The sequence below is a fragment of the Cibotium barometz genome, chromosome 51, assembly GCF_041138505.1.
Source record: "Cibotium barometz isolate CiBa-2024 chromosome 51, ASM4113850v1, whole genome shotgun sequence".
Classification (NCBI taxonomy): Eukaryota; Viridiplantae; Streptophyta; class Polypodiopsida; order Cyatheales; family Cibotiaceae; genus Cibotium; species Cibotium barometz.
Window position 1 is genome coordinate 6,192,554 of NC_141096.1, and position 18,128 is coordinate 6,210,681.

General features: G+C 39.7%; 1 protein-coding gene across 1 annotated transcript in view; it reads right to left on the reverse strand.

Annotated features, from left to right (window-relative positions):
- Positions 1-18,128, reverse strand: part of LOC147609253 (monodehydroascorbate reductase, chloroplastic/mitochondrial-like) — a 51,999-nt gene that overhangs the window by 12,799 nt on the left and 21,072 nt on the right. The window contains exons 2-3 of the mRNA XM_086787666.1: positions 6,587-6,676; positions 6,340-6,441 (exon numbers count right to left, since the gene is read on the reverse strand). Coding sequence (XP_086643792.1) covers positions 6,340-6,441; positions 6,587-6,676 — 192 coding nt within the window. The remainder of the gene's footprint in view (positions 1-6,339; positions 6,442-6,586; positions 6,677-18,128) is intronic.

Genomic DNA, 18,128 nt, shown 5'->3' on the forward strand with positions numbered 1-18,128 from the left:
AAGCTGAACCATAAGACTGCGAAAATAATTGACATGAGAGGCTATAGTAGCTCCCTCCTGCATATATAGATCAAAGAATGAGATCATAAGTGCAATCTTAGAGTTTTTAGAGCGGGGTCCAAAAAGGGTATCCAAAGTGATCCATGCTCGAGAAGCAGACTGTATGTCGGAGATGTGATGAATGTAATCATCTCCAAGACCGAGCAAGATGATAGCATAGGCTTTGTCATTCTTGGCAGTGGGAGCATAAGTGATAACTTGCTCAATGTCGGAATCTTCGGGAGCAGCATGGTGAACAACATCCCAAAGACTTTCTTTCATAAGATGGCACTTGATTTTGATTTGCCAAGTATGAAAGTTGGACCCATTGAATTTGTCGATAGACATGAGAGAATGAGTAGAAGAGGCCATGTGGGAAGGTCTTACCTCTTGCTAAAATGCAAGGGCAGTGTCTATTCCCTTACAAGATTGCAGAAATGAATGAAAGAAGAGATCCAAATTGTTTTTAGAAGCCGGCTCTCTCACCACTTGTCAAGGCCATAGCATGTGACAGCCCATCGAAGCATGAGGAACTAGGAGTTTGCAGATATGAGGATAAGAAAAGGACTGACCAACAAACTGAAGGATACAATGCACAGTACCTTGTAGACTCTTCAAGAGGAAACGATGGTAGAACTGAATGCAGCAAATAGCTCGTTAACAGGAGGAAAGTCGATCTGCAGCTGCTTCTAGATGATGCGCACCCTTGAGTTGATGAAGAAGGCAGCCAAAGCAACAACAGTACAGTGGGCTATAGCAGTTCCAATATGACGGGCAGCAGCTCCAAGAGAGAGAACAGTAGAGCTGTATGAGCCTGAACAGGGCGGACAGCAAGTTCAGGCTGGCGGGTTGCTACAGCAGTAGGTCGACTACCAAGAGCAGGGGGGGGGCAGCACCCAGCTAAGCGGCGGCCTGTTCTGAACCAGCAAGAGAGAGAAGAGGGGCAGTCGCTTACAGGAAACAGAGGCAAAGATGAGGGGAGCCAGGATAAACCTGCTCTGATAAACCTGCTCTGATACCATGATATGAAAAATGGGAAAGAGACAAAGATAAAACTGAAACTCAAATGAGAGCATAACTAGAAGGAAACACAAAACATAGACATACCTTGAGATGAGTGTAGACAAGACACAAGATTGATACTTTCATTGATGTGACACCCACAATATATAGGTGAGAAGTACAAGATAGAGTAGAGTGACTTATGGGACAATTATAGAGGTGCCACGTGGCATATAATGAGATGAGCAAGACTAAAAGTACTCCTAGTGAGCACTTATTTCCAACAAGAGTTGCATCTTCAAACTGATTTTGAAATGCTTTGCCTTTGCACCAAAAGTACGTTCTAATAATTCCCAAGCTTCCATAGCTGAGTCAACATCATCAATATAATGAATAAAATCATCTTCTAAAGCAGTATTCTAAAGCAGTAATGATAATACCAAGTGCTTGTTCATCTTTTGCTTAAAGTGCAGCCGTTGTAGCTCTTGTAACTGCAGCAGCAGAAATGCCTGCTTCATCATCAGTAAGTGGCTTGACCGTACTCCACAGATTTTTTTTCATGCGGTAGCCCTTCACCTTGATTTGCCAGGTATGAAACCCAGTTCCGTTGAATTTGTCGGGGAATTTGGAGCTCATGATGATGAAATATGATGCTTGATGTTGAAAACTTGCTCATATAGATGATTTAAGCCCAAATAATAAAAATATCATCAATATAAATCAAGATAAGTATCACCATGTTGTTGGAGCAAAAACTGCAGAAAATAGGCGACTGGAAAACAGCTCCGTACAGCAGCTACGGTGGACCATATGCTCCAAGATTTTGTATGCTGAATCTTCACTTGATGGACTTGAATCACCTCAGAGGAATTGGGCCAATTTGTACAAAGGACGGCGAATTGATTCAATTAGCAGAAAACGGGCTGCGCTGATAGCGATGACGAATTCGACGAGTTGCGTCGAAATTGGCATGTGAGCTTCGAATTAGGGTATGCGTGGGAGCAAAGCAACAAGGCTATAACAAAATTTTGAGGTATAATCAACTCAGGTGCAAGCACGGAAGCAATCTACAGCATGTGGTTCAAACAAAGAAAAACTGGCTATGGTGATTAAGAGATTGATTAAGATTTTTGCTAATCAACTAAACCTAATTGGGTCAAGCTCTGATACCAAATGTTGGATATGATAATTCAACTATGAAGATTGATCAAAACATACTCAAGGTGGATCAAAGATTGTACAAAACATCATGAATATGAGAGACAAAAACTGGTATATGCAGAAAATTGCTTTGAGATTAACACAAGAAGATACTAATTATGATTAGACATGAACCAAACTTACATAATCACTTGATCACGACTTGTACCTTACTTAGAGACTCCTCTACCCTATTTTTAGTTGCATGAGTTGCATGAACAACATGCACCAACCATTTGTAGGCTTTACACACCAACCACTGACCACTAGTCTAACAACCAAATAATAACTTGGACTAAGGAGTTGGGATTACATTTATCCAACAACCCTGTCAAGGTCTACCCCAGGAGCCTCTGGCTCCAAGAACTCGAACAACGGACCTCGCCTAACTCCAGACCTAAAAGCTCTGGCCTACAAGACAAGTGGTAATATCAGTCCTGAAGAGCAAGAAGGGATAGTGTTTCTTTGTCAGACAAAAGGACACACTTCTAAGGTTTGCCCTTAGAAGACCACTGCTCATACTACCACCCCGGCCTTGACAACTACCGTGGTGAGCCAACCTACCACACTGATCCCTCAGGTTGACGCTAATCATCCAGGTCTCACACCTTTGGTTGGCAACATTGTCAGCTGAGCTCGAAGATAGACAGAAGGTCAACCATGACCCGGAGTATGAGCGAAACGAATGGCTCAAGACCTTTGGCTACGTAGGTGGCTAGAGAGTTGTTGTCGTGTTTGACAGCGACAATACGGAGGACGTGGTCACGCAACAGGCCGCTCGGCAAGTCCAGTTTTCGTTGACCTCGGTAGATAGGAAAGTGGTGGGATTTAGCATTAGCATGACAATGAGCATCAAGTTTGAAGCTCGCCAAGCTAGAATTAGTCATCGAGGGCACAAAATTTATGCGCGATTTCATGGTTTTCCCTCTTATAGGTACAGACATAATCTTAGGGATCCAATGGTTTCACAAGCTTACCCTAGACATTGATTGGGACCATCACGCGTTCCAAATTACCCGAAATGTGTCAAAAGGCCCCAATGATCATTAAGTGTGAACCAGGGATACCTAACTTTCCGGTCATTATAGCCATCTCTAGGCTAAATGAGAGATTCAGAAAGATGCACAGTGTGCGGTGATCTACGTTAATAGCACCCAAACAGTGGCGTGTGCTTCGGAGAAGTACAAGACCCTACATAACCAGGTTCAAAAGATCTTTCTTCAAGACAACTTACCTCCCAAATTTCCCCCATCTAGATCGGAGGACCATAAAATTGAGCTCCTCCCAGGTTTTAAACCCCCCCCCCACCCCCACCCCCAGTAAGAATACATAACGCCTAAGCAAGGCCATGGAAACAAAGTTGGACTGTCAACTCCAAGAATTGCTGCAATCCAGTTTTATGTTATCTAGTGTGTCTCCATTCACAGTCCCTATCCTTTTTGTGAAAAAGAAGGATGGATCCTCTCGGTTTTGCGTAGATTATCAAGCGCTCAACAAGCCGACAATAAAGAGCAAGTTTCATATGCCTCGCATTGATTATATCTTAGAGAGGCTAAAATGGAGCAAAGGTGTTTTCAAAAATTGACCTCAAAAGTAGCTACCATCATGTAAGAATTGTGGACGGGACATCCTCAAAACTGCATTCCAAACTGAGCAGATCCAATACGAGTTTGTGGTCATGCCTTGTGGATTAACAAACGATCCAGCTACATTTAACCGCATGATGATGTAAGTTTTCAAGGACTTGATAGGAAAGTGTATCTTCATCTTTTTGGATGTCATACTAAGACTCCTTGTTTAGCGTTAGCCTCCTAGGATAACCCATTTCACATGACCACCGATGTGAGTAACATCGCTATCGGAGCGGTCTTGCAACAACATAATGGGCATCCAGTAGCTTGCATGTCCCGTAAGCAGATCCTTGCAGAGAAGAACTTCTCGGTTTATGACCGGGAACTCCTAGTGGTGATACAAGCTATGAAGCATTGGAAACATTTTTTATATGGGCGACTTTGAGGTTCTCATAGATCATCAGGCTTTGCATTAGCTTCAAAAGATGCCAAGCGCAAATCGGAGTGACCGTCAACACCGCTAGAGGCCGGATTTTTTGGCAGTTTGGTGGAATGATGAGTATCTTCCAAGCAAGACCAACCGAGCAATTTTCGCCTTTAGTTCAAGCTGTGTTGAATGACTCTTTTCCTTCAGCTATTGGCAGGACTCCATACAATGCAGCATTTGAAAGACCGTTCCAGTCTTTTTGGACCAAGACGTCATCCTGAGTACCTAAAGCTAACACGTTGATGGAGTCTTACCAAGAGATTTTGGAGTCTGTGAACAATAGGTTGGTTAAAGCACAAGAGGCCTACACTCCACAGGCCAACAAGGACAGAAGAGATGTGATCTTCTCGGAAGGAGATTGGGTATATCTCATGATAATGAGGCAAAGGTTGAAACAGGTGAACAAACGATGCCCAAAGTTAACGTTTCAGAGCTTCGGACCCTTTCCCATTTAAAAAAAAAAGAGGTTTCCATGAAGCTAAAGCTACCTCCCAGTTGGACCATGCATGATGTGTTTCACGTCAATTGGTTGAAGCCTTATATTGGACCTCCTCTCTCCAATGTCCACAATGAACAAGAACCAAACATAGTGGACGAAGCTGAAGTTATGGTTCCAGAACAGATCCTCTTGCATCGTTTCAAGTACAGGTCCGGCCGAAAAGAAAGACAGTTATTCACGAAGTTTCAAGACCGAGGGACACATAAAGCGGTGTGGCTTGAACTTCTTCAACGATTATCCAACACTATTGACGGACTATTTTGAGGCTTTGCGTCTTCCATCAAATTAAGTAGAAGGGGATGTCACATGCATCCTACACTTGGATGCTACGTGGACATACTTGTACAATAGGTGCAAGACTTAGAGTGGAAACGAGTTCCAGTCCGAGATGAATCAACCAAGGTTCCACTCTCAGCGTCCAAGGTCAAGTGTACAAGTCCCGTACATGGTCTTGGTCAGGTGTGCAAGTCCCACACATGAAGCAGTGTTAGCCCGTACCTTGAGTCACCCTCTGGAATGATGACACGTGTTCCAGGTATTAGGCTTGTAGCCAGATGCCAGGCACCTGAGAAGAACATGTAGTTGCATGTAGTTTGCATGTAGTTTGCATGGAGTGTAGGGTGGAACCCTACACTTTGAGCCATGTGGGGCAGCCCATGGGCCATGGCTTGGGCCCATGAAGCCCCATAAGCATGTGTGGCCAGTCTTTATAGGGCATAGGCCCTGACGGCCAGCCTCTAGGAGGCAAGGGGCCAGTCGGCCAACCCCTAGTGGGCATGGACTGTTCTCCTCTCCCCCCCCACCCCCCCCCCCCCTTCTGCCTCTCTCTTGCACTCTTACTTCCGCTCTTGGTTCTGAATATTCGTTACCTGTAAAGTATAATCTTGTCTGTAAGCTTCCACATGCTGAAGATGAGATAGTGGGGAAGAGCAAGATATGGTAAAGGCTAAGTATGCACGATCAGCCCCAATAGGTGGTGTCGGTGGGATGGTGAAATCTTGGACATGCCATATAAATGCATGAGACCCCATCAAATAATCCACAGACTGCCCCCAGTCAGAAACAAGTGAAGCTGCCAGACGACGAGAGCAACAGGACATCCCATTATATAGCAGCAACTCGTGAATGGCCCCCATCTCCAAGAGGCATCTACCATATCTAGTGATATGTCCAGTGTCCTTCAAGGTCAGCATCCCCAACTCCATCAGCTTTATCTCCACAAGCACAAGATGGTCCACATGAAAATCGTACATAAGCACTTTGCGGCAGTCCTTGAATTGTGTGTGTGTGTGTTTTTGAGAGAGAGAGAGAGAGAGAGAGAGAGAGAGAGAGGAGACTGATATGCTTCAAAATAAAGACACAGCAATTTCTAAATTTTTCATTTTGTTTAGATGCCAAAGAGCAGGCTAATGTGCTGCTAGCAGTGAGAGCAAATAAAGAAATGCATACTGTAACACATAAACCGACGAATGAAGACTCACAACAAACCTGAAGACAAACCTGAAGAAAACCCGCCCTTACTGTATTGCTTGATATTTTACCTTGATGAACTTCACACCATTATTTTGATAGAGATCCTCATATTTTCCTGCGATTGAGGGAGTAAATAGTCGTGGCATGACATGAGGCTCGGGAAAAATCATCTGCATAAAAACGATATTGGCTTAGGAAAATGTGACAAGGTATACAAGAGCTCCTACTTGGCAAATGGATACAACAATAACAACTTGTCCAGTTCACACTTCATACTACATAAAATCCCTAAGTATAATTTGGGTAGCACCATACCGTGGTGTCAAGCTTCCATGCTGTAGCTGCAGCAGCAACCTCCATTCCAATGTATCCTCCTCCAATAACCACGAGTTTCTTGCATTTTTGCTGTGCAATCAGGTGAACATGTCAATAAAAGAAAAGCCAGGCCACATTTGTACACTTTACTAAGGACAAGATCTGTAAGTTTGAACACTTGTCTTCAAAGGATACATTAACTCCTCCCCATAAAACAGAATGTCATCAGGATCATAGAGAATAAAATCTTTTACCACATGCAGCAACCACTACCTCTTTTTTTCTTTTCTTTTTTCAAGAAAGAGACTTCTATTAAGTATGAAAAAGACATACAACAATCACGGCTATAAGCCGGAATACCACTACCTCTTTTGCCATGCTTCAGAGCAAGGATTCTCACCAGATACAAAGTCAACAGATTTTTCTTTCTTATAAGAGCTTTCCACCAAAAAACTAAGCCACTCCATCTTGTTTTTTGGCTTCCTTTCAACAACAAAAATCTCTCAAGGATGATGCCCCTAGTAAAATTTGTCATGAACCAGGTAACACAAATTGGCATCACTCACTAGGCTCTTCCATGAGCATGGAACAAAGATTTGACATGTCTTTGCATGGACAATTTAGTAAGATTAATGTCGCAAGGCCATCAAGACTATCAAGTAAGAAAAAGATGTAAAGAAATAAACGCTTATCACGCTCTTATCAAGCAGCAAGCATAATGTAATCATAATAACCAACCATACTTTGGTAATCAACCTGTTAAAGATTTCCCAACATGTTTTATGACCCAAGGTCATATAGGTGCTAGAAATATGATGAGGCTAGGTCCATTCAAGGGACTTAAAACTCTGAGTGGTCTAAGGTGACTTTATGGTATAACTTGTGGGAAGTCCCCATAAATTAGGGACACCACTTGTGGGTCTATGGATATGAGTCAATAGCTCAATTTCAGGATCACAACGGGACAATTTCTGGAACAACATAGAGCAGGCCTACGCCTAGTCCAACGTAACACTTGGATCACTGGACCCTGTGCTATGGAACGCAAGGGTTGTGGCCGGGAACATGGCACGATGCTTGGGTAGCCTCTAGCTCAGAGGGAGATCCATGGACTTGCACCTATGGCCGGGTGGTAAGCTAGTAGCTCCCCCTTTATTAGTCCTTGTACTAATACTTGGTTTAATTTTGTAGGTTGGAGCTATAGGGATTTGGTCCAGGATTACATCAAGGTATGGAGCGCATTGCCCCTCCCTTGGATGCATGTTTCAATTCGCATCGATGCCATTCTATGACTTGATTAAGTAAAATTCCCACCAAAGACTATGGGGTTTTTGAGCAAGAAAAAACCCCTTTATTTCCTTTGGAAATTATGCCACAATCTTGGTTGTGATTTTCTTATCAAGTATCATTCTAGCTGCATTTCCAGTATGAAAGGGGTCTAGTGGACTCCAAGACCTTAAAATATTTGGAAAGTACAAGCTTTGGGAATGGGAGATTATCTAGTACAAAATATTAAGCACCCGATGCTTACACTAGGCACCTAAGATGGTTTCTTGGACAAAGAAATGGGCATTAGAGCTCAAGTGTCAAGTGGAAAGCATATATGGTGAACTCCCGCAAAATTTGGGAACTAGCTTTGAAACATGGCTCTACATAGTGCTAACATACATTTCTAGTAAGGTGGAATACAAAGGACCACACTCCTAAAATCTAAGAGGTTTACTATTTTTGGAAACCCCAATGGAAATTCTATTCGCATCATTACATCCATAAGCTAAGCAAATGGAAGGACTTGCTGAAGCACCTTTGATAGAATGTCTGCGAGATGATATACTTTTAGAGATGAAGTTTATGTGCCCTCTTCTACCCAAGGCTGTTAACCTTTCAAAATTACCTCCTCTAAACTTTCGCAAGAAGCCACAAACTAATTCCTAGGAGAAGATCTGCTTCCATTCAACAACCCAGTCAAGTAAGAAATGGAGTTCACAGCCCCAAAGGTGGGTATCATTGAAGAGGTTGTGGAAGAGGAAGAGTTGCGATGATCCAAGCTAAAGAAAAAAACCCTTGAAGATAAAGAGGAGGATAGAGCCTAGGTTCATGTTGAAAGAGCACCAAGGTGAAAATAAACAATTTTCAGTGATCCAGACACCAGCATCATATCGTGGTCTCGACATGTGGCAAGATTGTGGATCAAATTGAGACATGTGGCCTCATACTTGTCAACTCGGCTCTCCACTTGTCATTATTATAGCTTTTACTTGCTGTTCAAGCTCATGAGGGTCCCAAATCTATAAATTGGAGCCCTTTTTCTTCCTACCATATTTGTCACATGCACCTTGCACTGAAGTCCTATGTGACACACTGGCTCTACATCAATGCAACATTCATACAGTAAGATTATCTTTTTAAAGAATATTTGTCGTATGCCGTGACCCCATTGTGAGCCCCAGGCACAAGCTACGTAGGTCAATCTCCACAGCCATAGAGAGTCTAGTCAATCAGTCCTCTTAACCCACTTGGAGAACCCAGCATGATAGTGCATATAGATGTCAACCCTAGCATTAGGTGTCAATGCATAGATGCATCCAACATGTATAGAGCCTCAAGAGGCACTCATGGGGAAATGTTACATGCTTCCAGCCTATGGGCAGCCTTCCCAAGGCAACCCATGTCTATGTGATAAAGTCCCAAGGATAAAATGTCAGCATAATATTCGTCAGCAGCTTGTAGGAGAGCATAAACAGCAGTTTGCAGCTTTTGTAGCATCAAATGTTAAGTGTCAGCATTACATGTTGGACATTAGCATTTTATGCTTTATAAAGTGAAGCGCTTAGAATTTAATGCTTCTCCTTGTTTCTCTCGAAAGAGGTCTACAAAAGTTAAGTAAAACCAACATAATTACTAGAGTACTATGTACAAGCAGTCCATAATGTGAACATGCAAAATAGATGAGCTGGCAAGATAAGTATGCCATAACTCGGTTGGACTAGGTAGGTGTAGTATAGCTGTAGAATCACTGGTGAAGATCCGTTGTGTCAACTACCAAACATGCCAGTGGTGTAAAGGTGGAACGATCACCCAGGCACGTCATGAGTGTCAGCTCGTGTTGAGCTTGACATTTCAACACTCCCCCTCAAGATCAAATCCATCTCCAAGACTCCAAGCATAGTGCGGAATTTGCGAAGCTTCTCTTCTCCCAAGGCACTTGTGAAAATGTCAGCTACCTGCTCCTTTGTGCTGACATACACAAGATCAACATCGCTTGCCAAGACCTTCTCTTTGATAAAGTGATTATGGACTTCTATGTATTTGGTCCGACATGAAACACTGGGTTCCTGGCCAACTATATGCTACTAAGGTTGTCTCACAATAGATAACGACCTGCATGTCCACATGCAACCCCAAATCTATAAGTAGCTTACATAACCAAGCTACCTCACATGCTGCCATCGCACCACCCCTCTACTCAGTCTCTGTACTCAACATGGCGACTGTCAACTACTTCTTACCGCTCCATGTAACAGCACCACTCCCAAAGAAAAACATAAACCCGCTAGTGGATCTTCTGCCTAAGATGCTACCAGCCCAATCTGCATCAGTGTATCCATATACCTGCAATTGTATACCAACCTCATAGAAGAGGCCATAATCCACTATGGACCTCACGTAGCATAGTGTGCGCCTCACACTATCCAAATGTGGCTTTCGAGAAACCTCCATAAACTAGCTCTCCAACCCAACTGTGTAGTTCATGTCTGATGTAAATGCTGATGTAAATCAAGATGCCCACTATCTTCATGTACATAGTGGCATTCTCCAAAATCTCATCTATATTTGCACTCAGCTTGCCATTCTGATCCAACAATACAGAAATGGGCTTACAGCCAACCATACCATATTTGGACTACATGTCCAATGTATACTGTCTCTATGACAGCCACATACTCTCAGGCATGTTGATAACCTCAATGCTCAATGCCAACAATACAGAAATGGGCTTACAGCCAACCATACCATATTTGGACTACATGTCCAATGTATACTGTCTCTATGACAGCCACATACTCTCAGGCATGTTGATAACCTCAATGCTCAATGCCAATAAAGTATCTCAGCTCCCCAAAATCCTTCATGTCAAACTTCTTCTTGAGGAGACCCTTTGCATTCTCAACTTCCTCTTCATTATCACTCCCAACAATTAAGTCATCCACATAGATGGTGATGACCACAATCCCCTTATCACTCTTTCGCACATGGAGTGAATGGTCAGCATCTGCTATATGAAAGCCAATGGTGATAAGATAATGTGCAATCTTACCATGCTATGCTCTCGGTACATGCTTCGAGCCATACAAGGCTTTACGTAACCTGCACAAATAATCTAGGTGACTCAAATCCTCATAACCATGTTGCTGTTCCAAATATACTTCTTACAACTCACCATGCAAGAACGCATACTTTACATCCATCTGACACAAAACCCAACCTTTTCATACAGCCACTGCAATAACAGCTCTCACGGTTTGCCATTGTGGCAATGGAGCTCAATGTCTCCTCATAATCAATGACGTAGGTCCACGTATAGCAAGCAATCTTGCCTTGTACCTGCTAATGCTTCCATTTGAGTTTTGCTTCACTTTGTAGACCCGCTTACATCCAATTGTCTTTTTATCCTCAGGCAAAGGCACCAATTTCCATGTCTTATTTTCATCCAATGCAGCCATTTCTTCATCCATGGCTTTCTCCCAATGTACATACCCAATAACATTCTCAAAACATGTGGGTTCAACCTTCTGCACAACGTTTGTTGTGTATGCATGATGGTAAGCTACATGACCATCATACATCAATCTCTGAACATGGTTTTTGACACTAACCGACCTTAGTTCAAGAACCATCCGTGATATCCTTGCGACTGCCTTAGTCTTTCTTACACCAGGTTTCTTGATAACTAGAATCCCAAACTCCTCAAAGCTCTGCTCTGAGCCACTAGACTCTCCATCAACATATGAATGCTCTCTGAAATGTCAGGCATACCAAGAGACTCATCAACCTTCTCTTTACTGTTATGTAATGTACTTACTAAACCTGTAGGACTGATTTTCAAACGCAGCTTGCCACTCCATGATCTATGACTATGATTGCTGACTTGTATTCAGCGCAACCACCTGCTCGTGTATCAACCCCAATGACAGCAACATACCAACTGCTCATCTCATCAAAGACAACATCCTTGCTCACCCTTATCTCATGTGTGACAAGATTATAATATCTACACTCCTTTTGCTCAAGGGAGTAACCAATGAACACAGTTTTCAACCTTTGGATCCAATTTATTGCGTAGCTCATCAGGAATGTGTACATATGCAATGTATCCAAACACTTTGAAGTGACAAATCTTATTTTCTGTCAGTATACTTCTCCTCTAAAGTCACACCATGCATTGTCGTTGTGGGGTCCTGTTCATAATGTAAACTGTAGTTGCAACTGCTTCGGCCCAATAATGGTGTGGCATGCTCTTCTCAGCCATCAATGCACAAGCAACCTCTGCAATGTGCCTATTCTTTCTCTCAGCAACGCCATTTTGCTGCAGAGTATACCTGCATGTGAATTGCCTGTAAATTCCATACTTTCTCAAGTACTCACTAAACTCATTGGAGAAGTAATCTCCCCCTCCATCTGACCTTAGGCACTTAACCTACAAACCTACTTGCTTTTCGACCAACATTCTGAAATTATGAAAGTGAGTAAACACTTCACTTTTCTCTTTCATGAAATAGACCTACACCTTCCTTGTGTGGTCATCAATGAAAGATACATAGTAATTGCATCCTCCCATTGATGCTATCTTTGTTGGCCCTCATACAATTGAGTGTACCACATCAAGTGCTTTCTTACTTACATCTTGTGATGTGGAAATACATTCTTTATTTGCTTTCCAAACTCACATGCTTCACATGCTTTATGCATTTCATCTACCTTAAACTTTGGCAAACCTGTTACAATTTATGATATTTGCATAGACTTTAATCGTTGCTCATTCATATGACTAATACGTTTGTGCTAGATATCTATATTGGCCACAATACCTGCACCTTGTGCAAACATATAGCAGCTTTCACCTCAAGCATGCTTACATCCAAAGTAAACATTCAGCCCACTCTTTTGCACTGTGCAACCAAACGACATTTGTTATTGAAGTCCTCAATATAGTAGCCCTCAAGGTTAAAGCGTACCTGTAAACCCTGCTCAACAATCATCTGCCCAACAGAAACCAAATTGTTTGTTATGTTAGACACATGAAGTACATCAGCCAAGTCTCATCTTGCCATCCCGCATAGCCAATGACACTTTCCCAATGTGAGCAATAGGATGAGCCGATCATCCCCCGTCTTTACATAACCTGGTTTTTCCATATTTTTGACATCTTTAAATCACTTAACATGACAGATCATGTCGTTAGAGGCTCCCGAATCCACATACCATACACCATCATCGTTTGTGGATACATCCACAGTCATTGAATTCAACATGTGCTACAAAACAAACAAATGCTCACATCTATCTTCAGCCTACTTGCTTGAAGATACATAATGTTTTGTTACAACTTGCCATTTTTTATGTCGCTCTGCTTCTTGCAACAATCTGTTGTAGGGTGATCTGGTTTGCCACAATAAAAACAATTCTTTGAACCTGATTCTAATTGTTGTCTTTGCCAATTGCCTCGGCCTCTCTGACTCCCCCTACCTTAAGTGTTTGCTGCTACTATTGCAAATCATTAGACTGCTATTGTCCATATGTAAGATTCCTCCCCAGCCTCTCAAGATATCCAGCATCTTCTCTTGTAATCAACCCCTCTTCAGAACTATAAAAGATCTTGTCTCTAACTGTTTTAACCTAGAGAGAGAATATTCAGATTTTTAATATTTTTGGATAGAAAAATATCTCATCTTATTAAAATGAATTCCCTCGGAACAGAAATTCAAAAAGAACTTTCCAATGTGCAATTGGAATTAATTGAAAATGGGTATAAAGGACCTTAGCCTAAGGGTCTAGATTTTCAAAAAAAATTGGATTATGGTCCAATTAAGGTTCCTGTGGGCCAATAGGATCAATCCATGTATGGGGAGGAGATAAATCCAATTTGTAAAAGAAATTATCCAAAAATGAGTAAATGCTCACATAAGATGAAGAGTTGACTATATACAAGGTTTAGTAAGAAACTATGAGTAATATCAAAAATATGAGATATTTTGGGTATCCAAAAAATGAGTAAATGCTCACATAAGATGAAGAGTTGAATAAGGACAAGGCTAATAGTTAAAAAGGAGAGATATTTAGAAGTAAATACTCATAAGATGAAGAGTTGAATAAGGACAAGGCTAATAGTTAAAAAGGGGAGTTATTTAGAAGTAATGATACATTTTTGACACCTCTGCATGGGAATTTCTCCCTCATGAATGAGACGCCTACTTCACATGTACAATTGAGTTTTAAATCTTCAAAAATTGAGATATTTCATCTCTCCTCTCTCCTACTTCAAGTCTAGTTGCAAAAAGTTAGCTCAACTGACCTAAAAATGATCAAAAATTGACCAAACTGAATTGGAAAATTCTAGAATCAGTTTGTTTGGTTAGGAGCTCACTTTTTCCTATAAATAGAGGCCTTCCCCTTTGTTGAAACTCAATAGTGTTTTATGCACTGTTACTCTACTCCTCCCAAGCCAAGAACTGTGAATTTATTAATAATTCACTAGTTTTTGACATTTCTCTCTTCCAAAGATTGGTGACCACTCTTGTCCAAACAAGAGTTGAACCCTTGTCCAAACAAGGGTTGAACCCTCAAACCATCAAGCCAAAGGAAAGCTATCAAAATCATTAGTAAGTTGGTGATTCTTCTACTTATTTTTATGGTTTTAAATGATTTTTATGCTTTATGTCTTCTCTAAAAATGTTATGCCTCATTACAAAAAGGCATTCCCCTCTCTTCTCTAGCAAAACCAACCATTCTCTATCCTAGGCGAATAGTTAATGATTAAAGTCAAGTTTTTATAATGTTTGTCTTAATTAAATAAAAAAATGTTTACTTTAGGATAATTTCAATACTCTTGGTGCACTTTTAATTAGTCTTAAAGACTTAAAAATTTTAAAAATGGTCAATCATACAAAGGAGGTTATAGCGAAATTTTTAAAAATTAGTGAGATAAAATTCATCTTTTATTATCCTAAAAGAGTAATCCTTACGGTTTCTATATTCTAAAGTATCATTTTCATGCATAAAAGATGTATTTTGATTATATGCATAAAAGATAATTTTTTCATTATAAAAGTGTTACTTCTATCATAATTGATTTTAATGCATAAAAGTATGCATAAAAGATAAATTTTTATTATAAAAGTGTTACTTTTGTCATATTTGATTTTAATGCATAGAAGTATGCATAAAAGATAAATTTTTATTATAAAAGTGTTACTTTTATCATATTTGATTTTAATGCATAGAAGTATGCATAAAAGATAATTTTTTATTATAAAAGTGTTACTTTTATCATATTTGATTTTAATGCATAGAAGTATACATAAAAGATAAATTTTTATTGTAAAAGTGTTAATTTTATCATATTTGGATTTCATGCATAGAGGTATGCATAAAAGATTATTATTTTAATGTAAAAGTGTTACTTTTATCATATTTGGATTTCATGCATAGAGGTATGCATAAAAAAATTATGATTTTAATATAAAAGTGTTACTTTTATCACAATTGGATTTCATGCATAGAGGTATGCATAAAAGATTATTATTTTAATGTAAAAGTGTTACTTTTATCATATTTGGATTTCATGCATAGAGGTATGCATAAAAGATTATGATTTTAATGTAAAAGTGTTACTTTTATCATAATCGGATTTCATGCATAGAGGTATGCATAAAAGATTATGATTTTAATGTAAAAGTGTTACTTTTATCATAATCGGATTTCATGCATAGAGGTATGCATAAAAGATTATTATTTTAATGTAAAAGTGTTACTTTTATCATAATTGGATTTCATGCATAGAGGTATGCATAAAAGATTATTATTTTAATGTAAAAGTATTACTTTTACATTAGAGGTATGCATAGAGGTATGCATAAAAGATTATTATTTTAATGTAAAAGTGTTACTTTTATCATATTTGGATTTCATGCATAGAGGTATGCATAAAAGATTATTATTTTAATGTAAAAGTGTTACTTTTATCATATTTGGATTTCATGCATAGAGGTATGCATAAAAGATTATTATTTTAATGTAAAAGTGTTACTTTTATCATAATTAGATTTCATGCATAGAGGTATGCATAAAAGATTATTATTTTAATGTAAAAGTGTTACTTTTATCATATTAGGATTTCATGCATAGAGGTATGCATAAAAGATTATTATTTTAATGTAAAAGTGTTTAATATTTGAATTTCATGCATAGAGGTATGCATAAAAGATATTTTTTTTATACTAAAAGTGTGATTTTCATCATAAATGGATTTTATGCATAAATTAGATGCATAAGAGAAATTCTTTTATTCTAAAAGTATAATTCCTACTAAATTGGATTTATGCATGAAAAGATGCATAAAGAATTTATTTTAATCCAAAAGTGTCATTCTCATTTAAAATGAATTTATGCATAGGAAGATGCATAAAAGATTGATTTTTATTTCGAAAGTGTTAGTCTCCTTAAATGGAATTTATGCATAAATAGATGCGTAAAGAAATCTTATATCAAATATAAGAATTCTCTTGTATTCTATAAATAGATATAGGATGTGATAAGATGTGTATGAGATGTGATAGGATGTGATAAGAGGTGTATGAGATGTGATAAGATGTGATAAGATGTATATGAGATGAGTTAGGATGTGATAAGATGAGTTAAGATGTGATAAGATATGTATGGAATGAGGTAAGAAGTGTATGTGATGGGATAAGATGTATATGGGTTGTGATAGGATGAGAATGGATGTGATGTAAAAGAATAGATGTGAAGGCGTATGTGGATGTATGAATGTGAATGTGGATGTGGATGTATGAATGTGAATGTGAATGTATGGATGTGGAAATAGAAGTGTGGATGTATGAATGCGGATGTGGATGTATGCATGTAGATGTGTATGTATGAATGTGAATGTGGATGTGGATGTGGATGTATGTATGTGGATGTGGATGTATGATGAGGATGTGAAAATGGATGTATGCATATAGATGTGGATGTATGGATGTGAATGTGGATGTGGATGTGGATGTATGGATGTGAATGTATCTATATGGATGTGGATGTATGATGAGGATGTGAAAATAGATGTATGCATATAGATGTGGATGTATGGATGTGAATGTGGATGTGGATGTGGATGTGGATGTATGGATGTAGATACGGATGTGGATGTATGTATGTGGATGTGGATGTATGAATGAGGATGTGAAAATGGATGTATGCATGTAGATGTGGATGTGGATGTATGAATGAGGATGTGGATGTATGAATGTAAATGTGGATGTGGATGTGGATGTGGATGTATGGATGTAGATGTGGTTGTGGATGTATGTATGTGGATGTGGATGTATGATGAGGATGTGAAAATGGATGTATGCATATAGATGTGGATATATGGATGTGAATGTGGATGTGGATGTGGATGTATGGATGTAGATACGGATGTCTATGTATGTATGTGGATGTGGATGTATGAATGAGGATGTGAAAATGGATGTATGCATGTAGATGTGTATGTGGATGTGGATGTATGAATGAGGATGTGGATGTATGAATGTAAATGTGGATGTGGATGTGGATGTGGATGTATGTATGTAGATATGGATGTGTATGTATGAATGCGGATATGAGATTGGATGTATGATGTGGATGTACGAACATGGATGTGTATGTAGAATAATGAATGTGAATGTGTGTGAAATAATGTGTCGTCGATATGAGTGAATGGATGAGAATTGAGTACACATATGAATGGAATGTGGATTAAGTAATGTGGACTGAGGAGGGATAATGTGGAAAGACGAGAGTTCGATATAGAAACTGTATTTTGTGACCTGTTTGTAAATGACTGTTTTATGTCAAGAATACTGGGGAAGCGTTTTGACCGTCTTGTGGATTAAGGTCATGGAGACCTAACTGTTAAAGTTGCAACTGCTGACGGAGAGTCAATGGAGGACGTCTCGCGTAGCAAGGTCGACCGAGGTCTTGACCAGCCTCGGTTCGATTTAAATGGTGAGCTTCCAGTACGGTGGATGAGGGACCAAGGAAGCGGCCTATGAGTGAAGCGCTAGGTCACCTGTGAAGGATCCTAGAGGGTGCTGACCATACGGTGCTCGGGCTCTGGGTCGTCGAAGATACCCACACGTGCGTCGTGGAAGATATTGGAACAAGGAGTAAGAGTTGTTTTCTGAAACCGGGCATGGATCTGGTTGATTGACCTTACTGGTCCTCAACGGATGAGTCCATGGCCCTCTTATATGGATCTGTTGATTGATCTTGCTGATCT